The 19,513-nt window shown below is 32.2% G+C and overlaps 1 protein-coding gene and 1 long non-coding RNA gene across 9 annotated transcripts in view; one reads left to right on the forward strand and one right to left on the reverse strand.

Annotated features, from left to right (window-relative positions):
- Positions 1 to 19,513, reverse strand: part of LOC143041899 (E3 ubiquitin-protein ligase MYCBP2-like) — a 115,604-nt gene that overhangs the window by 53,126 nt on the left and 42,965 nt on the right. For all 8 annotated transcript variants that reach the window (XM_076214033.1, XM_076214038.1, XM_076214036.1 and 5 more), the window contains 17 exons: positions 18,368 to 18,608; positions 17,832 to 18,020; positions 16,966 to 17,200; positions 16,455 to 16,573; positions 16,119 to 16,206; positions 15,265 to 15,320; positions 13,942 to 14,114; positions 13,206 to 13,539; positions 12,567 to 12,738; positions 11,970 to 12,058; positions 11,512 to 11,628; positions 9,449 to 9,665; positions 8,882 to 9,006; positions 7,889 to 8,165; positions 7,339 to 7,404; positions 6,494 to 6,808; positions 2,056 to 2,166 (listed from right to left, as the gene is read on the reverse strand). In XM_076214033.1, the coding sequence (XP_076070148.1) occupies positions 2,056 to 2,166; positions 6,494 to 6,808; positions 7,339 to 7,404; positions 7,889 to 8,165; positions 8,882 to 9,006; positions 9,449 to 9,665; positions 11,512 to 11,628; positions 11,970 to 12,058; positions 12,567 to 12,738; positions 13,206 to 13,539; positions 13,942 to 14,114; positions 15,265 to 15,320; positions 16,119 to 16,206; positions 16,455 to 16,573; positions 16,966 to 17,200; positions 17,832 to 18,020; positions 18,368 to 18,608 (2,924 nt within the window). The remainder of the gene's footprint in view (positions 1 to 2,055; positions 2,167 to 6,493; positions 6,809 to 7,338; positions 7,405 to 7,888; positions 8,166 to 8,881; positions 9,007 to 9,448; positions 9,666 to 11,511; positions 11,629 to 11,969; positions 12,059 to 12,566; positions 12,739 to 13,205; positions 13,540 to 13,941; positions 14,115 to 15,264; positions 15,321 to 16,118; positions 16,207 to 16,454; positions 16,574 to 16,965; positions 17,201 to 17,831; positions 18,021 to 18,367; positions 18,609 to 19,513) is intronic.
- LOC143041902 (uncharacterized) lies at positions 9,770 to 11,206 on the forward strand. Its single transcript, XR_012967829.1, has 3 exons — positions 9,770 to 10,210; positions 10,644 to 10,722; positions 11,096 to 11,206. It is a non-coding gene; the product is annotated as an uncharacterized LOC143041902 (long non-coding RNA).

Consider the following 19,513-nt stretch of genomic DNA (forward strand, 5'->3'; position numbering starts at 1 on the left):
ATAGCAATGGGTTTCTCTCCATATTAATGCATCTTTGACCCTCAAAATTGAAATACCCTTGAGCAAAATTTTCTTATTTTTCACGCCTGAAATGTACCTGATGAAAGTTATTCCAGAACAACTGAAGTGTTAATTAACCCATTCCTCCATAATGACGCTTTTTGACGCCACCCCCTTTACTTCATAATGACGCCTTTTGACGCCTGTGCAGTACCTCAGTTGAAACGCTTTGATTACAAAATGTCTGCATCAGACTTAAAAAAGTTTGTATCCAATATGAAAAGAATATTCATGAGAATATCTGACTTGAATTTCATTGATGAAATATTCGTTTTTCACAATGCATTATAACTTTAAACCTGATGATTTTTTTTATTGAAAAAATCCTATGCAAATCAAGTATGTGAGAAAAAAAAATCCATGGAGGAAAGGGTTAATTGTAATACGGGTGCTGGATTTTCTAGCTGTGTTGAAGACCAATTTGTGGCCTTTGGCTGTTTTCTTCTCTTTGGTCAGGTTGTTGTTTCTTTGAAACATTCCCCATTTCTATTCTCAATTTCCAATAACGATTTCTTTTCATTTTTCTTGTTACGTTAAAAATAAGACTACATGAAGATGCATTTGACTAAGTTTAGAGGTGAAATTTTCCCCATTGAATACAGCTAATTCTTTAAAGTCATAAGAAACCTCAAATTAAAAAAAAACAAGTGAAACTGCGAGCTACTGCTCACTGATGATACCCCCGCCGCAAGTGGATAATATTAATAGTGTAAAAATATGCAAGTGTTCGGTAAACAGGAAGTTGTTGAGTGATGAATCTGAAAACGCATCACACGGTATAGCTGACTTATATAAATCCTGAAACCAAATTTCAGAAATCCTTGTATTGTAGTTCCTGAGAAAAATGTGACGAAATTTTTAACTTGGTTATCATGTGTAAAATCATACAAGTGTTCGGTAAACAGGAAGTAGTCGAGTGATGAATCTGAAAACGCATCACACGGTATAGCTGACTTATATAAATCCTGAAACCAAATTTCAGAAATCCTTGTATTGTAGTTCCTGAGAAAAATGTGACGAAAATTTTCAACTTGGCTATCATGTGTAAAATCATACAAGTGTTCGGTAAACAGGAAGTTGTCGAGTGATGAATCTGAAAACGCATCACACGGTATAGCTGACTTATATAAATCCTGAAACCAAATTTCAGAAATCCTTGTATTGTAGTTCCTGAGAAAAATGTGACGAAAAATTTTCAACTTGGCTATCATGTGTAAAATCAGACAAGTGTTCGGTAAACAGGAAGTTGTCAAGTGATGAATCTGAAAACGCATCACATGGTGTGGCTGACATATATAAATGCTTTTTTAAAGCGGGGGTATAATAATGCATATGTTTTTTTATAACTCAATGGATAGTTTTCATTATAAAACTTATGTACATATACTTTTTTCTGAAGAAAATTCTTTAATTTACTCATATTTAGAAGAAGTTCACTTTATTTCAATTGCTTCCTTCTGAAGCAATTCCCCCGACATATTTTCTGTATGCAAAGTGACCTCAGTGTGACCCATCTCTTAAAAATCCGATGATCGCAATACGCATGGATGTCCTTAAAATAAACTATTATTTGAATTTACATGTTAAACACATGCTCAATTTCCATCCTTTTTAGTTGATTTTTTGTTGATTGTTGACAAACAGATGACAATTGTTAAACTTCGGCTTCAAAACACGAACTTTAATTACCTGCTATATTTTCACAATAACACTGACCGATTGAAAAAAAAATTGACGATTATACGAAATTTACACGAAAAAAATGATAAATTTGTGCACAGAAGACTAAGTTTATGATGTTTGTATGCATTGGTTAAAGAATTGTAAGAACATTATTTTGCACCGGTCACTCGTTTCTTATGACTTTAAATCAAAATGCTTTTAATGTAGTAGTCTTGACCAGCTTAACAAATTTTTTGAATACCTCACATTTTTAAATTAAATAATTGGAAATAAACTACAATTATTAATGACAAGCTAATAAAAGCTCATTACCTGCCACATCAGGTGCTAAGTGAGGACTAGAACTTCTTGATCCAGATTTTTTAGGGGTCCCTGGAGGGGATGGTACTGGTGTTGGACCATTTCCATTGGCTCTACTCTCACCTGGAAAGATATAAATTGGTAAATATTTATCTGGATTTCTATATTTGTGAAAGTAATCTTAGGCTATGAAATCTATTAACAAAGCATCATAAATCAAGTTTAATACAGTTAATTCTGATATTTTAGTTGTGTTTTTATCAAGGTGAAAATTAAAACAGGATAGGTTTATTTTTTTTTCAATTTTGACTATTACTAGTTAGCAGCATTACCTGAAATATCAATAACTATCTTTTTTATTTTTGTCCATTCCAAAACACTTTTTTGGGAATTTACAGTAAAACAGATACATAAATACTGAGTTAAATAACAAAACTTCCAATGGTAAAGAAAACCAGAAAGTGTATAAAGATTCCTAAAAGATATTTTCTGATCTTATAAATTAACCATTACATATACATGTATACTATATTGTGAATATATTACTAAAATTGAAATCAAAAAGTTTGAATAGATAGCATGAAATAAGAGAATAAAAATCTAGAAAACAAATTTAACATGCCCACTTCTCTACAGTGTTTTAAATCAAAGTTACTGCTGCTTTGAATAATTAAATAAGTGACACTTTATTAACTCCCTGAATGTGACACTTAATTAACTCCCCTGAATGTGACACTTTATTAGCTCCCCTGAATGTATGTTCTGAGGCATTCAGCTCCTATAATGATGAGCTTGCGAGTCAGATTAAGGTTGAGTATAGTGAATGGGCTATGTCACAGAATTTTGTACTTTGGCCCATTGAACTATTACTGAAAATCCTAAAAATTAAAGCATTTATCTCTTATATTGTCTAAATCATTACTCTTTAAATTATTTTAAAGGAGGTGACAATATGATTATTTCACACCATCAAAACAGAAATGTATGTATCAACAACATAATTAAAAAAAAAATAATTATGGATTTGAAATTTGAGATTTGATATGCTTTTAAAACATATTTAAGATTCCATGTGCATACATGTGATGGACTGTAAAATTCAGATCAGGAGATTTGGAAATTTTGGTCAGGAGATTGGACCTCAGATCAGGAGGTTTTTTATCGACATATTTTTCGTCGTAAAACTAACCGTATGATGTTTTTTTTTCTTCAATCTTCCTTGTGAATGGCATTAGTTAAAGTCTGCATATATTAAGGAATAATTGAGAAGAATCTTTTTTTCTTTTATTTTACGATGAGAATATTTTTTTCTTTTGTTTTACATTGTTGATTGCTGATGAGAATCTTTTTTTCTTTTGTTTTACATTGTTGATTGCTGATGAGAATCTTTTTTTATTTGTTTTTCATTGGCATTGGCTTGAGATATAAGAGAGATTTATGCTATACATTTATTACATAATAAATAAATAATAAATTAACAAACATTGTTGATCTTTGTCAAATATTTCTGTTGTTTTGAAACTGGTGTCTTTGAAGACGGAGATAACTGTCGTTTTGGCATTTTGAACACATAATGGTGTACAAAATAATGAATTTGCTTATATAATTTTTCAGTCAGCTTGTGTAGCAAACAGCTCACATTGAGCTGAAACCATTCCTTTTTCCAGTATTTTCATCTCGAGATTTTCATATACAATAAGTGTTTTTCTTGGCATCAAAAAACTTCCGATAAATTTTTGGACAACAACATTCCATTTTCCATCAATGCCGGTATTTATCGGTATTTGCCTTTAATCATCCTTGGCGTGTGCCATAAACAGAAGCCACATCGAGTAATTGATATATACAAACACCTTATGATTGTTCAATCAAACTATTATCACTTGTTAATTAGCCTTTAGCGAGAAATAAAATCTCCACATGTTGCGTAATCAGGTAATGTCAGTTACACCGGATACGTTCGATAAACCTCCTGTTTTTACGACTTAAAAAATCTCGGGTTTTTACGATCTCAATGATAAATTTTGTAAACAAAATAGTAAAAATGGCGACTGAAAATTATCATTCATGAAATTTTTTCTACACGGGATTTTTTTCTCTTCGACGGGAGGACGGGAGGGGACCCCTGAAAACGGGAGTTTTGTACTCCCGTCGGGAGGTTCACATGTATGCATGTGCTTTCTATACAAATGCATGCCTTTTTTGAAAGAATGTAATCAGTAATATTTCAGAAAATAAAAGAGATAAATGCATAATTTTTTTGGAATAATCAGTTATAGTTCAACAAGTCAAAGTTGTATGCAAATTTTCACCCAAATCTCTGACATAGCCCGTTTACTTGTACCTTGATCTTAACTCTTTTCATGGGGTAAATATATCATGAATCTAAGAAATTGGCAGGTCAATAAATTGACTTCCATCATCAATTATCCATTCATTCAAAAATCTGTGATTATTAGTAAATGATCTATTTCAACTAATCTTTTATTCTTATTTTTTCTTTCTTTAGTTTTGCCTTTTTTTGCCGATTTAGGTGAATATTCACTACTAGCTATGGTAGCTAAATCAGTAAGTGAAACTTATTTGTGCTGTGCTATGGACAAAGAACAATAAAAATAAAAATAGTTTAACAAAAATATAAGCTACAACACACAATATTCAACTAAATATCCATAAAATGACATCCTACAAAACAACATTTATGTTACCATGACAACATCAATAAGCACTATCAGCCTTGTTACCTATAATGGCCGCCAGCCTTTTTATAGATGTACTCCTAATAACATCTAATTCTTCATGCCTAAACCATGTGGACACTTGCTTATAATTTTTACTTGAAGGTGAACACGACTTCACTGAGCAGCAAAACAAAAATTAAAAACAGGCAAAATCATTAATTATTGGTCAAAGCACCATGCTAACTTAAACAAAGCATAGTTTAAAATAACTGGTTTACACAAAAAAAATTGCAACTGAAAATGAACAGGATACGTAAAAATCTAAACTCAAATATCATGTTTAATTTTGTACCTGTGCTCAAAACTGAAGCTGTACGTTATTTAAATGTTGAACCACTGCACATTAAAGCCAATTACACAGACTGAATATCATGCTGTAGAGTGTGGAGAGCAAATCATGTTTTAAAGCCAAAATATGTGCTTATAAATTATCCTGCATAAAGTAACTAGACAACATTATAGGACTCATTCCACAAGAACCACTCACCAACTAGGTGACTTAGTTTCATAATATCCTTGCAGCTACATACTAAAGTTTTATTAAGATTATATAACACCATGCTAAGCCATTATGATATATTAATCCTTGATTAAACAGTTAACATGGTCTGGGGTTGTTAATTTCATTTTGTCTTTGAATCATTTAAGTTACATTTCAATCAAAGTAATAAATTAAACTGCTGTTTGTTGGTCATGATGTCCCAGAAAAGAGAAAATTTCATAAGAAATTTCTGAAAATGCTTCCCTGACCTGACATGTAAAATTGTACTATATAAAAATTCAGTTTAAATGTTATTCAATTCAATAGTAGTTTTCAGGTAGCATTGCTCAAAAATATTTAATTCCAAATGCAGTTGACCTTGTTATTAACGTAAATATACATGAAAATAAAGGTAAACAAAATATTCTACCATCCATTTGAGCATAATCAATTTTGTTTTGATCTACTAGTTATTAGTATTTTCCTAAGTCAACATAAAGATAGTCATCTCAAAATCTTCCATAATGTCAAGGACAAATCATTCAAACCTGACTAAATTCTAGCTCTTAAACAATTGCATTATGCTCATATACATTAACATTATGCATATACAATAATATTATTCATATACATATGCATACATGTATATTATGCTCATATGCAGTACATGTACATTACACTCATATACATTTACATTAGGTTCTTACACATGTACATTACACTCATATACATTTACATTAGGCTCTTACCCGGGGGGTTACTTCCTATATTTTAGAGGTATGAGTGTGCCGCAAAACAGGGTCACTTTTTCATGCCCTGCAGGTTAGGACAGGGTCCCTTTTTCATGTCCTGCTGGTTAGAACAGGGTCGCTTTTTCATGCCCTGCTGGTGAGAACAGGGTCTTTTTTTAAATAAAGTATTTATCTAGAACAGGATCGCTTATTTAACTGTTTAAGATATAGTCTAGAACCCGGGTCTAGAACTGCATCTATTTTACACGGTCTAGAACAGGGTATACATTTTCTGAGCGTGTATAGAACAATATTTTTGTTTAGAACAGGGTATGTTTTTCAACGTTTTCTTGTTAGAACAGGGTATGATTTGGCAAGTGCTGTCGGCACAGTTATATCCGAAAGTATAGTCAGTAACCCCCCGGGGCTCTTACACATAAGCATTACTTATCTTACAAGCTTTAAACTAAAACCTTCAAACTAAACACTATACAAACCTAAAGCCTTGACTAAATCCTTCACTGATACACCCTGTAACTCTGGTGGAATTCCTGGGTCACGTCTGGATGATTTAGGTGACCCTGATATAGGTGACCTTGTCGTTGACATTGGTGACTTTGATCGTACTGAAGTGTCCATCTTGGCAAACGAAGCAGAGCTAGGGGTGAAGGGTGATTCTGATCCAAATGAAGGATGTGATGTGGTATGCGTCATGTCTGATGATTGGAAGGAGCTGTCGAAACTGGCTCTTCCTGCATACCCTTCACTGATTGGTCTCTGTCCAAATGTAGGGGCTGGGGATGGAGTACTTCCTATAGATGAAAAGAAACATAGTGATATTACATTTAATTCTATTAGCTAACAGACTTACAAGAATAATGGATCAGACAAATATATAATAAGATTCTGTCAATTTTGGTTGGATTTATATATAATTTTAAGCCAAATTAGCTTGTGAAGCTATTTTTTTTATTGATTAATGCATTTTGATTTTGGTGATCAAGAATTGCATCAATAATTGCACAACAATTCAAGGACCCCTAGTTTTACTGGCTTTCTTAAGCAATTCAACTGACTCAACTCTCATTGTGCAGTAAAATTCCATCAATCATACAAACTCAAACAAAACAAAATTCAGAAAATTTGGGCTGTTTATTTTGAAAGCAAAAATATCTAAAGATTTTGTAATTTATTTTACACCATAATTACCATGCTTGTGTCTAATTTTTTTTAACAATAATCATAGCTTTTTTTCACCTTTTATCGTACATGCTAGCCCTCTTGTTTGTATCCAAGTGTTGTATTTTATAATGTAAAGCTTATTTTTCCTACTAAATTTTACCTTGGAATCCAAAGGAAAATACATTTGTTGGTAGACTGGCACTTCTTCCAAATCCTCCAGATGGTGCTAAAAAAGAAATAAAAAGAATACTTTAATCTATATCAATGTAAATATAATAACTAGGATGACACAATGCCGACTCAATAGTTTCCATATCTTTTCTGCATAGCATGAACTCATTTTCAATTTAACATTTTGTCTTCATTTCCAGCCTCAAACTCAACATTACGGTGTCAAGTATTGAAAGGATTTTTGTGTAAAATATGGTATAATTTTTCAGCTTTTATTTTCCTAAATTGATGTCAGCCTTTGATTTAAGTTCATGAAAAAAAGTTATCAAATCTATAAAAATCTATTTAATAAAATAACAATTATTGTACAAAATCCAAATCAGATGAACATAGAAATAAAGCATATGAAAAATATGTCATATAAATTCAGTTCATATTTCAAGGCAAACAGGCACTTAAAAAAGAATGAATATTTTTGAGGTGCTGCTGAAATACTGTTTCCTTGCGATTAAAAAACAATAAATGTAAAAAATAAATACCTGGACCTAACAAAGAGCCAAATACAGAGTTAACAGATGGAATCTGAGTTGATGCTCCAAAATTAAACCCTCCTGTGGCCCCATTAGGAGGGGAACTAAAGGAAAAGGGTTCATTCTCTACAGGAGTGATGCCTTCTTTAACATCACTTTCATGCTGGAGATAGACTATCCCTTCTTTGCCCTGAACCAAGGTCCAGAACTCTCCTTTCTTTGTCTGACAGAAATTCTCAGCACTCTCTGGATCAAGTTTTATCCAATAACCATCTTGATTAGTTTTCTACAAAACAAAACACAAGGGTCATATATATTTATGTCGAAGAATAAAATTGCTTGTTCATAACTTTCAAAACAAGTGAAACTGCGAGCTACTGCTCACTGATGATACCCCTGCAGCAAGTGGATAATATTAATAGTGTAAAAATATGCAAGTGTTCAGTAAACAGGAAGTTGTTGAGTGATGAATCTGAAAACACATCATATGGTATAGCTGACTTATATAAACCTTAAAACCAAATTTCAGAAATCCTGGTATTGTAGTTCCTGAGAAAAATGCGATGAAAAATATTCATGGGACGGACGAACAGAGGTAAAACAGTATAACCCACCACCCCCCCCCCTCTTTTTTAAAGCGGCCTTTTTTAAAGCGGGGGTATAATAAAACAGACAAGTTTTGTTTTAACCAGCAACTGATAACATCAGTCTCAAATTATTATTCATAAAAAAAAGGTATCTCCCTTGAATTATAAAGATCAAGATTTAATTATTTATAAATTGTGAAGAAGGAATATTGAATGGATAAATTTTGCTGAGACTTACAATATCAACAGGGTTTACTTTAGTCATTGTAATTCAACTTTTTTTGTCCAAAAAATTATGAATCATAAAATCCTAGGTCCCCGAGACCCTGAGAAATTCAGAATTTTGTAACAGGTGCCATTTAATTTCCATTACAAAAATTTCTCTGTAAAACAAAAGTTTCTGTTTACTACTTACATCTGCAATGGCTAAAACTTTATCTTCTAATGTAAACATTCCAACAGGTGTAGATTTCAGTCCTGCTCCACATCGAATGTTGTGTCCAAAGGAGCCACATTTTATAACTTGATAAACACCAGGACCTATAGTAAAAATTTAAGACAAGATTTAATCTTGCATGTTTGACTGAATGATTGGATTAATAAATGCATTTATTTATGGACCGTTTTCTAGGTTCTTTAATCAATAAAACTGACTCACAGGATGTATCTAAATCCATATATCATATAAACAAATGCAACCATAATTTCAACAATAATGCTATTTTTAATGTGAAAATTACCTTTGCTATAAAATGACAATGATTGTGTGTAGCCTTTTAAAAAATGACAGGAGAACATTGCTAACTTATTGCTGACATGGAGCAAAAACAACTATTAAATTGATGATACAGTCACATTTAGGCAGTTGTAGAAACTAAAGCTACAAGAACTATTTTTTTTATAACTTTGAAACTTTTTGTTCAATACCCCCCCCCCCCCCCCCCACCCCATTCCCTTCTCCTTTGTGTTATCTTTTACTTACCTCTTCTATGTTTAGTAGCCTCAGCTTTGAGATTTCTCCTGATAGTTTCCTTGATCATTTCCTTTGCTATAGACTTTGGTTCCTCCACTGGTACCAGTAGAGTTTTGCCGAGATGTTGGTTATACTGTAGAACCCAGCCTTCAATGTGACCATTTGTACAGTGCTCTCTGATAGACTCCTGGCTAAGTCTCAGCCATACACCATCATCATTGTGGATCTAAATTAGTTAACATTATAAATAATTTAGTCCTTCCAATTAAGTTATTAAATTTTTACAATACTAACAATGTTAAAGTTACAAAGATAAATGTGGTAGACTGTATTTTATAGGTTTTACAGTAATTGTGTATATTTTTATATTTAGTTTATTGTGTTGTATTCTGTATATTATATGATTTATATTGATTAATTGAAGCTATAGTATACTAATTACAGATTGTAATTAGTTGATTAGTCTATATATATGCTTTGTTCATTTTATTTACGTATTTGACAGTTGGACTTATTGACATACGACATTTTCTACTGGTTTGGGTAACTTTGGTTTCACTGTAGTTTACTTCAAAGGTTTTCTTTTTATGCTTCAGTGGACCGCACACTTTCTTTATTTCTATTGGTCATTATATTTTGGCGCTATATTTCTTTTGTTTTTTTATGCTGGTCATCACTTTTCTATATACTGGTGGACATATTGATATATGCTTGATATCATTCTAAGTTTGGACTTGTATTCTTTCTTAGTTTTCTTTATTCTGTATTCAGGTCAGTTATATTTCTCTATTACTAATTATACGTTAATAGTCCAGACATTTATTATTTTACCTAGAATGACTGTTTAGAATGAAAAGGCCGATGTGTAAATGTTGAATGCGAGATGAATGCTTTAAAACGATATAAAATAGATAAAGTACAGTAAAGTATTATCTGTTTGATTAAATTGCTTAAGAGACGTTATTTACATATTTTCATAAATAAAGTACTTTTAACTAATTTGGTAAATTATGAATCTAATACACATTGTATGAGAATTCGAGTGTTCCGGAATGAATGTGTTAAATACTTTTAAAGGTAAAGATATAAACATAATAACAGTTACGTGTATTGATTGATTATTTTAGCTAAGAGTACAAATCGTAAATAGGTGGTTTTTTATTACAGTAAAACATGGATTACAATTTGTTTATTTGTTATACAGGTATATTTTAAGTAATCCTGGGATGATGTGAATTAATTTCCATATAGATAAATCAGGAGGCCTTTGCACCTCATGCGAGGTAAGCTAAGTGTTACTTTTGTAATGTTCGTATTTTTGTTTGTTGCTATTTTGTGCTTACGGCATTCATACAGCATGCAGCTGTTGCTTTTAGTTTTGTTAATTTGCTTATGTTAAAGTTTGTGTTAACCGCTTTAGTTATTTTTCGTATATTAGACTTGTTTATTTAATACGAGTCGTTAAGTGCATATGTACTAGACTTTGTCAGTTACGCTCAACAATATAAGCGTATTGTTGTAAATACATGCAGAACAGTTTTAATTATATTTCAAATAGTAAAACATTTGTTTATCATAATACATGGATAGAAACCTATGTACCAGATTATTTATTTGATAAACGGTCAGAATCTTACTATTGTATTTATTTTGTAGGGTATCTTTTTATATATTTGTTATTATCCTGAAGTTAGTCCAGAAATAAAAGGAACCACCTTCAACAAACGTATTGTGTTTTAATAAGCCCTAGAAAGTGCTACTACATAAACAAGTTCAGAGTCTTTCAAATTCAATGCTTAAAGTTTTTCCATATGCTACTGATACACAAGCATTTACCCTTAAACATAATCCATTTCATTTTTACTCAAAAGTTAGACATCAGAAACATTTATTTCAATTATTTAATGTGTGTCTGCTGTTGTACTGGTGTATAGGTTCTAAGCTGTCTTGTAAAATATCTAAATACGGATTTGAATGTCATGTCACATCATTTTCACTTGTGTCCTTTAAACGAATTCAATTTACTATGATGTCATGACACAAAAAATTCCAAACTTGTCCGTATCACTTACCTCATCAACAAATGCAATTATTCCTTCAGGGGGAATAACTCCTATCTGTTCACTTTGCAGTGATGGGTTAGTTCTAGCTCTCAACCCAGAACTATATTTCTGTACAAACTTTCTCAACTGAAAATAATGAATATTATATCATAAAAGGAGAGAGTGCAGTGAGCCATCATTACCTGTAACCACAAAAATACAAGAGGATTTAAAATGCATTTGGATACAATGTCTAATTCAACAAATGTGGTATGTTGTACTGTCCAACAGTTCTGGCAATTCCTGTGATCCTTTTAATGTATTATTAGCTATCTTGATAATGTTTGCAAGTATGAGTAATACCAAAAATGATTTTGTTTTGTAAAGGTTATAGGAAACCTGTCACAGCATCATATACCTTAAATCTCTCTTTTATTAATACTGAAAGTAAATTAATTACTTTTGATGCATTACTCTTATATACATACTTTGTTAGTGTGATGTGGTTTCTTCTCAGTCTGACTGGGTGGGGTAATGCCCTGTGGTGGATCTTTTACGTCTACTTTGTACACCTCGCCTTGAAATAGTAATAAAAAAAAGTTTATAAATGTCATCCTCTGAAATATCTGTACATATCATCATTGTCATTTCTATTCAAGAAAAATATAAATGAAGAAAGAATAATTATTACAAGTTCTGCCTGTAATACGTTTTTATGGCTCTAATAGTTTCCCCATACATTAAGAAGTTAGCCGTTCATTGGTAATAGCTAAAGTGCTTCACTAAAAAGTAAACTAGATGTATTGACCAGACTATTTTGAAAAATATATTGAAAAATAAAAATTTTAAGTGAAGTAATTTATTATGAGTTTGCTAGAATATGACGGAATATTTTCCCTATGTTAACCATGTCTGTTGTACAAGATTAACAGAAAAATCCAAAATATCTATGTTCAAAATTAACAAAAAGTCAAAAATTCACTAAAAATGTCCACAACTTCAACAGTTGCCAAATATGAGTAAATGTCTTGCAATAAATTGGCTGAGAGCCTATCATGCTGAGGGCCTATCATGCTCTTTCTTACCGGTATCAAACCCATCAATGGTGACATGTATACTGTACAGTCCAACACTTCCTGGAGTCCAGTTTACTAAATATGTCCCATCATTATTACTTCTAACTAACATATTTTCACTTGGACGTGGCACAGCTGGGGCTGCCACCCGTAATTCTTCAAAGGAATAGTTTTCATATGGCTGAAAAAAATTATTTGAGGTAAAATTAAGCATGATTAATATAAAGGAAAATAAAGTTACTTTCTTCTTAACTGCAGGTGATATAAAAAGAACGGATTGTCACTTTATATCAAGGTTATACTAAATTTCCCATTTATATATTTCTCATTTAACGAATGCACACAATATGTCTGAGGGGCCTCGGTGGCCGAGTAGTCTAAGTAGTTACTACTGTAATCACTAGCCAGTCAACACTGAGGTTGTGAGTTCGAACCCTGCTCGTGCAGGTGCACTCGACTCCAATCTTAATTGACTAGGATTGTCAGTTTTCCTATCGAAGGTCGGTGGTTTTCTCCGGGCACTCCAGCTTCCTCCACCAATAAAAACTGACCGCCACGAAATAGCCTAAATGCGGTGCTTAAAAGTGGCGTTAAAACACCAAAAATCAATATGTCTGAATTTACATTATTTACATACTATAATCTTACCTTCATCATACAGATAGCATGAAATATATCCTTTTTGTCTTTAATTGTAGGTTCATAGGGCACATCTAAACAAGGAGGAGGGTGACCTCCAAAGGTCATATTACTGTTGTCAGGACGACTCAGGCGTCTCATTTTTTTACTGTCATCTCCCATAATTCCTTGATCGACAGGTATAGCTTTGACCTCAACCTTTAGATTACTGACTTGCACAAGATTTCCATACTGGTCTTTGGTGTTCACTGTGAGAAGAGCTGGCCAGCTACATCGAAGGTCTTCCTTATTATAGACAAGTTCACATTGGCTTGGGTCTAGATATGAGTCTGGTTGAAGCCATCTGGAAAAAAAATGACTATCAGTTATTTTCCTATATAGCTAAGATGGTCATAAGTCTGATTATTTTATGAGGAGAATGACTTAGATATAAGATTAAATACCAAGAAATTAATTTTTAACACGCCCACAAAATTTACAATATCACATTGGAGTGGGCTAAGTACTAACAAGAAATGTATGACATCAAGAAGAATGTTAGTTTGAAGGTGTTTAACTTAAATGCAATTTTTTTATAACTTTTACTTATAGAGAAATCTGTGTAGTAGGTGTATTCCAGTTATTCAAATATAAATAACTATTAGATTGAACCTAGACACCTTCAAAGTAAACGCAATGTCTATCTGATAGTACATGCACAACTGGTTCCTGAATAGTTTAAATACAAAGTCAGCTCATTACTTACCTGGCTATTCGCCCACCACTGGTTCCTGGATTACAGGCAATAAAATCCTTCAGGAAAGATCTTTCATTGGACTGCCAACAGAATGGTAGATTGCCTTCTAGTGCCTGCATGATTGATGGTGGGTGTGACAAGGCAAATCCTTTACCTAACAACTTTGAATGTTCATTGAATACCTGTAAGGGAAGAAAAAGTGACATATCCATCTTTAATCATGAAACACCATCTTCGGCTATATATATATATGTGTTTACTCATCCCATTTTGTGTCTATATTGTATTCAATTTGATTTAAGATTTCGTAAACTTAGTATTTGTTTTTTGTTTATCTACAGAACTTTCTAGTTTGTGTTTGTCGTCTTTTACATTTTTCTAACTATAAACATTGTCTCAAGGAACAGTAATAGTTATCTAGAAAGAATGCAGTTCAATAAAATTGAGAATGGAAATGGGGAATGTGCCAAAGAGACAACAACCCGACCATAGAAAAAAACAACAGCAGAAGGTCACCAACAGGTCTTCAATGTAGCGAGAAATTCCCGCACCCGGAGTCGTCCTTCAACTGGCCCCTAAACAAATATATACTAGTTCAGTGATAATGAACGCCATACTAATTTCCAAATTGTACACAAGAAACTAAAATTAAAATAATACAAGACTAAAAAAGGCCAGAGGCTCCTGACTTGGGACAGGCGCAAAAATGCGGCGGGGTTATAGTCTATCTGAACACAACTTATCATTTAATATACAAAGTAATGCTTAATCTCTTCGTAAACCTCACTCCTTAAAATCATACATAAATGATTTCAATTACTTAGATCAATTGGCATATTTTATCTTCTTAATAATTTCCACCCTGATTAATTACTGATTAAATGAACAGAAATTCTTGAAATAGATGTACCAGTAGAAAGGGCATTTTATCATTTTCACTATGGTTATGGCCAATAGAGACACTTGTTTTCAAAGTAATGCATCATGACAAGTCATATCAGGTGCAATTTAATACTTATTACAAACAAGAATGTGTCCTCAGTACACAAATGCCCCACTCGCACTTTCATTTTCTATGTTCAGCGGACCGTGACATTGGGATAAAAACTCTAATTTGGCATTAAAACTAGAAAGATCATATCATAGGGAACATGTGTACTAAGTTTGAAGTTGATTGGACTTCAACTTCATCAAAAACTACCTTGACCAAAAACTTTAACCTGAAGCGGGACAGACGGACGAACTGACGAACGGACGCACAGACCAGAAAACATAATGCCCCTCTACTATCGTAGGTGGGGCATAAAAAAACAGACAAACAGATAGACATACCATCAATGAACCTTCTTCTATGTATTCCATGTCTTCTTCTAACTCCTCAACTGTTACTATGAATAGACAAATAATTGTACAAAGATCAAACTATATATATATAGATTCTATCAAACCACTTCCTTGATAACGATATTTATTTACTCTATGTAGGCAATTTTTTAAAACTTTAAATTTGGAATCTGTTTCTCTATTGATTTAAGGAAAAATGCAATGAATGTGCAATGATCCAAGCATGATCCAAGCAAATATGGTAGGAAATTAATCAAGTTGAATTTAAGGTGGTACCCAACACTTTCACTAAAATTAATTTGGCTCGTTTAATTTTCATAAAACTTTGACAAATTATTTACTTTGACCCTTTTACAAAAATATCAAAAAATCAAAAAATTTGAATCTAGCGTTTTATCAGAAAATTACACTGGTTATATAGCAGTTTGACAAACACTATTTTTGATCATTGTGAAGCTTTATATTGCCTTCACAAGGCAACATATTTAAAATGTTTAGCTGATATTACAGAGTTATCTCCCTGAAGTGTTAGGTACCCCCTTAATTGTGCAGTTCATCACAAATTAACAAAAATGGCCAGGATGCAAATGCCTTCAAAATAAAGATATGGTAATATTCATGCAAATCAAATAATTTAAAACAGTGATTTGTATCTAGTTATTAAAAATTCATGTGTTAAGTATAAGATCCTGAGTTATATTTGAAATTTCAGAATATGTTCTACATTATCTGAAAAAAAAAACTTATTGCACATAAAATGGTATTTAAATTTTCAGGTTCAGGTTTCTTTATATTAAAACTGTGACCATTCTTATTCAAATTATCCTTTACAATATATTTACCTGGAGGTAACAAGATGTCTTTTTTTATCAAAGATCCTGCACACATTCCACCAAGATAAGAAAGTTCTCTTTCCAACTGAGCAATTATCTGAAAATATAAGAAATTGTCTTCTTTAATAGCAAGTCTACGGTTCTTTAAACCGAGATCTGTCACTAGCACATTTGTAAGAAGCAAAATAAATCTACTACTATTGATGTACAGAAATGAGCAGCTAATTTTTTTTTTCAAACTAAAACAAAAATCATTAAAAAAACATTTTTTCTAAGATACAAACTTCTCGGACAATGTCATGGTATAAGATTGAATGATTTTACTTCCTGGTTACTGTGTCTTACCTCTTCTGGTCTTGTTTTCCATTCATAACCAACAACAACACACTTAAATCCAAAGAAACAAGCTTTCTCATCTTTAACATAGTCTGATGCTGTCTCTAGTGAAAACACAACTTTGTTACCTGAAAAATACATGTTTTCTTGACTATAGTAACACAAAAAGCTTGTATTTAACCTGAAAATTCTGATATGTATGCAGCAAACTGCTATTAAAACTGCAATGTTATAAAATTCTTTGATTCATAACCTTAAAATTTATTTTCATTCTAAGATATAACTATCATTGTCCAAAATAAAGTGTCAATGCCATACACATGAACATTCATATTTCTACTGGTTTAGATTTTTCAGGTGTCAACTCTCTCAGGCAGCACTGAAATTAGTTGATTTTTGCCTATTCTTTTAAGGGACTCTTTGGTCATTTAGCTCCATAAGTAAATAAATCTTTGGCATTCAAATGTTTGGATTTAAGACATCTGATTTCAATGTAAGGGTAATAATCAACAAATTTTACCTGGCAGAATAAGTGCCTGTTTAGGCCAATTATCAGCTCCAGAAAACTTTTTAAATACAGAACAGTATTTCCTATTGGTTTTAGTTTCTTCATTTCTATTAGCAGGTGGTGATGAAACCTCCTCAGGACCTAGCCTGGTAGGAATCAACAGCTGTAAGACATCCTCAGTCTGTGCTGTTCCACACCCAGGATCAAACTCCACTGCCATCCATTTCACTTGTTCAGGAAAGGTCACCTTGAAAAAGTTATATAATTTATTATTGTTATCTCGAATAAATAAATAAAAAAGCAGTGAAAAGGAAATCGTTTTAATAAAAACTACACTGTTTTAAAAATAGATTATTTCTTGTTTTTTTTATATAGATTAGACTGTTAGTTTTCCCCTTTGAATGGTACACTTGTAATTTTTGGGGCCCTTTTAAGCTTGCTGTTCGGTGTGAGCCAAGGCTCCATGTTGAAGGCAGTACCTTGACCTATAATGGTTTACTTTTATAAATTGTTACTTGGATGGAGAGTTGTCTCATTGGCACTCATACCACATCTTCCTATATCTATGTACATAAAATTGTTTCTCTGACCATTATGAAAAGCAACAACCACTCAATGTATATTTAGTTTTGAAGATTTGATAGAAGAAATTTTGCATTTTTTTGCCATATTTGGGCCACTAAATGTACCAATGGTGAAAAACTTTAAATAGATTCATTAAAATTTAAAGTATAAAATATTTTGAGATATCATCATAACAAGACCATTCTGGTCATATGAAATACCCTTCCTGGATTTCTTACAAGTAACACTGGTACATATTGAACTTAATGGTTAGATGAAGTTTCTTAAATGTTTATATACTTTTGACCCTTTACCTTATAGTGTGACACTGTAGCTGGTTTGTATGGGTGTTCACTCTCAACAATAGCATAATGTTGTGATGTTGTCCCACCATTTATTTCTGTGGCAGGTTCATCCATTTCTGGGGCAGGAGATATGTGGTTGTTCAGTGAGGCTACAGCTGGTAATATTTCCTGAATCATTCCAAGGACCTGCACTGATCCCTTCAAAAAAAAAATTTAAAAAAAATTAAAGGTTTTCAATATCTAAAACATTTTTCACCAGGTTTGATTTGAAAAAAATTCTTTTCTATTTTTTCTAAAAATATTTAATAGTATTTATGGGTGTATTGACATAAAAGGTTCAATGCAATGCCCTGGGAAAGAAAAAGAGATGTTTGGTAAGTTGTACTTTTTGTGGATTGGTGAAAAAATTTATATCTGTGAACTCTTTTTTTCATCTTTAATGTGTTTCGAATAATTTTTTTAGGTGTAAACATTTCAAATTTTTATTCATAATTTAATTATTGTGAATTTTCTATAAACCACACATTGTCATTATATAAACATACCCTTGGGTCTTGTGAAGCAACAGGTCCTATGTGTGCCAGAATCATTGGTATCAGGGAAGAGAAAAGATGTGAATTGCCAAGAATCCTGGTAACAATTTCTGGTGGTAGACTATTGGCTCTGTGTAACATATCTGTAGCCATTCTACAAATAGCCCCTACAATATCTATGGCATTCTTCCTAGCTTGTAGCTCTGCTAAGGTCTTGTTACTTTGTTGTTGATTTTCACCATCTTGAGGAGCACTGCATATGAAAATGATTATTTAAGGAAAGTTGGTAAGATAACCATTTCAAACTATGGATGCAGAAAAACTAATATTCTTCCATTGATGATTATGGTTACATAGATGGCTTTTATGAAATCTTTCTCTATAATGCATTGGTGTTACATGGGCATTTACAAAGGGAATTGTAACAATTCAAGGGTCCTGAAATGGTTATATTTGCCAGTCATGTCCTAAGATGGAAGCTTTATGTCCTAAATGAGTAATTGGGATTTAGGCAAATCTTATTTTTTAACAGAAATAATTTCTGCATTTCATTGACTCAATGTTTGAAATCATTTTTCTTGATCACCATTTTGCACTTGTGATCACTTGTTTTTATTTATAATCCCTTTCCTGTAAAAAAGAAACTGGCACTCCAGTAGTTTGATATTTCTGTTATACTGTAAACCAACTTATTTTCGCGGATACTTTATTTCGCGGTTTACCCTTTCTAGACCACTTTGCGGCTATTTAATTTTGCGATTAATTGACTTCCTTGATGAAGTTTAATAAGTAATGATCCAAGTTTCACATATTCGCGATGATTTATATTCGCATTATTTTTCTACTCGCGAAAGTCTGGAAATTATATCGCTTGCGAAAATATATCGTTTACAGTATTCAAACACATTGAAAGTAATAAAAAAGACAGTGATTTCCGGTCAATTTGATAAACAAATGAAACCAAGAAATTCCAGAATTATTCATTCTTTAATATTATTGAAACTTTTCAACTGAAATTGTGTGAAAAAAATTGTGGATCCTTGGATCTGTTCCAGTGAATAAATACAATAACTATTTAATTCAATACACCTTATCGCTATTTGTCCGCCATTACTGGATATCACACAGGTTCCAGTTAAATTTTGACGTCACAATACA

This window comes from Mytilus galloprovincialis, chromosome 8, assembly GCF_965363235.1.
Source record: "Mytilus galloprovincialis chromosome 8, xbMytGall1.hap1.1, whole genome shotgun sequence".
Classification (NCBI taxonomy): domain Eukaryota; kingdom Metazoa; phylum Mollusca; class Bivalvia; order Mytilida; family Mytilidae; genus Mytilus; species Mytilus galloprovincialis.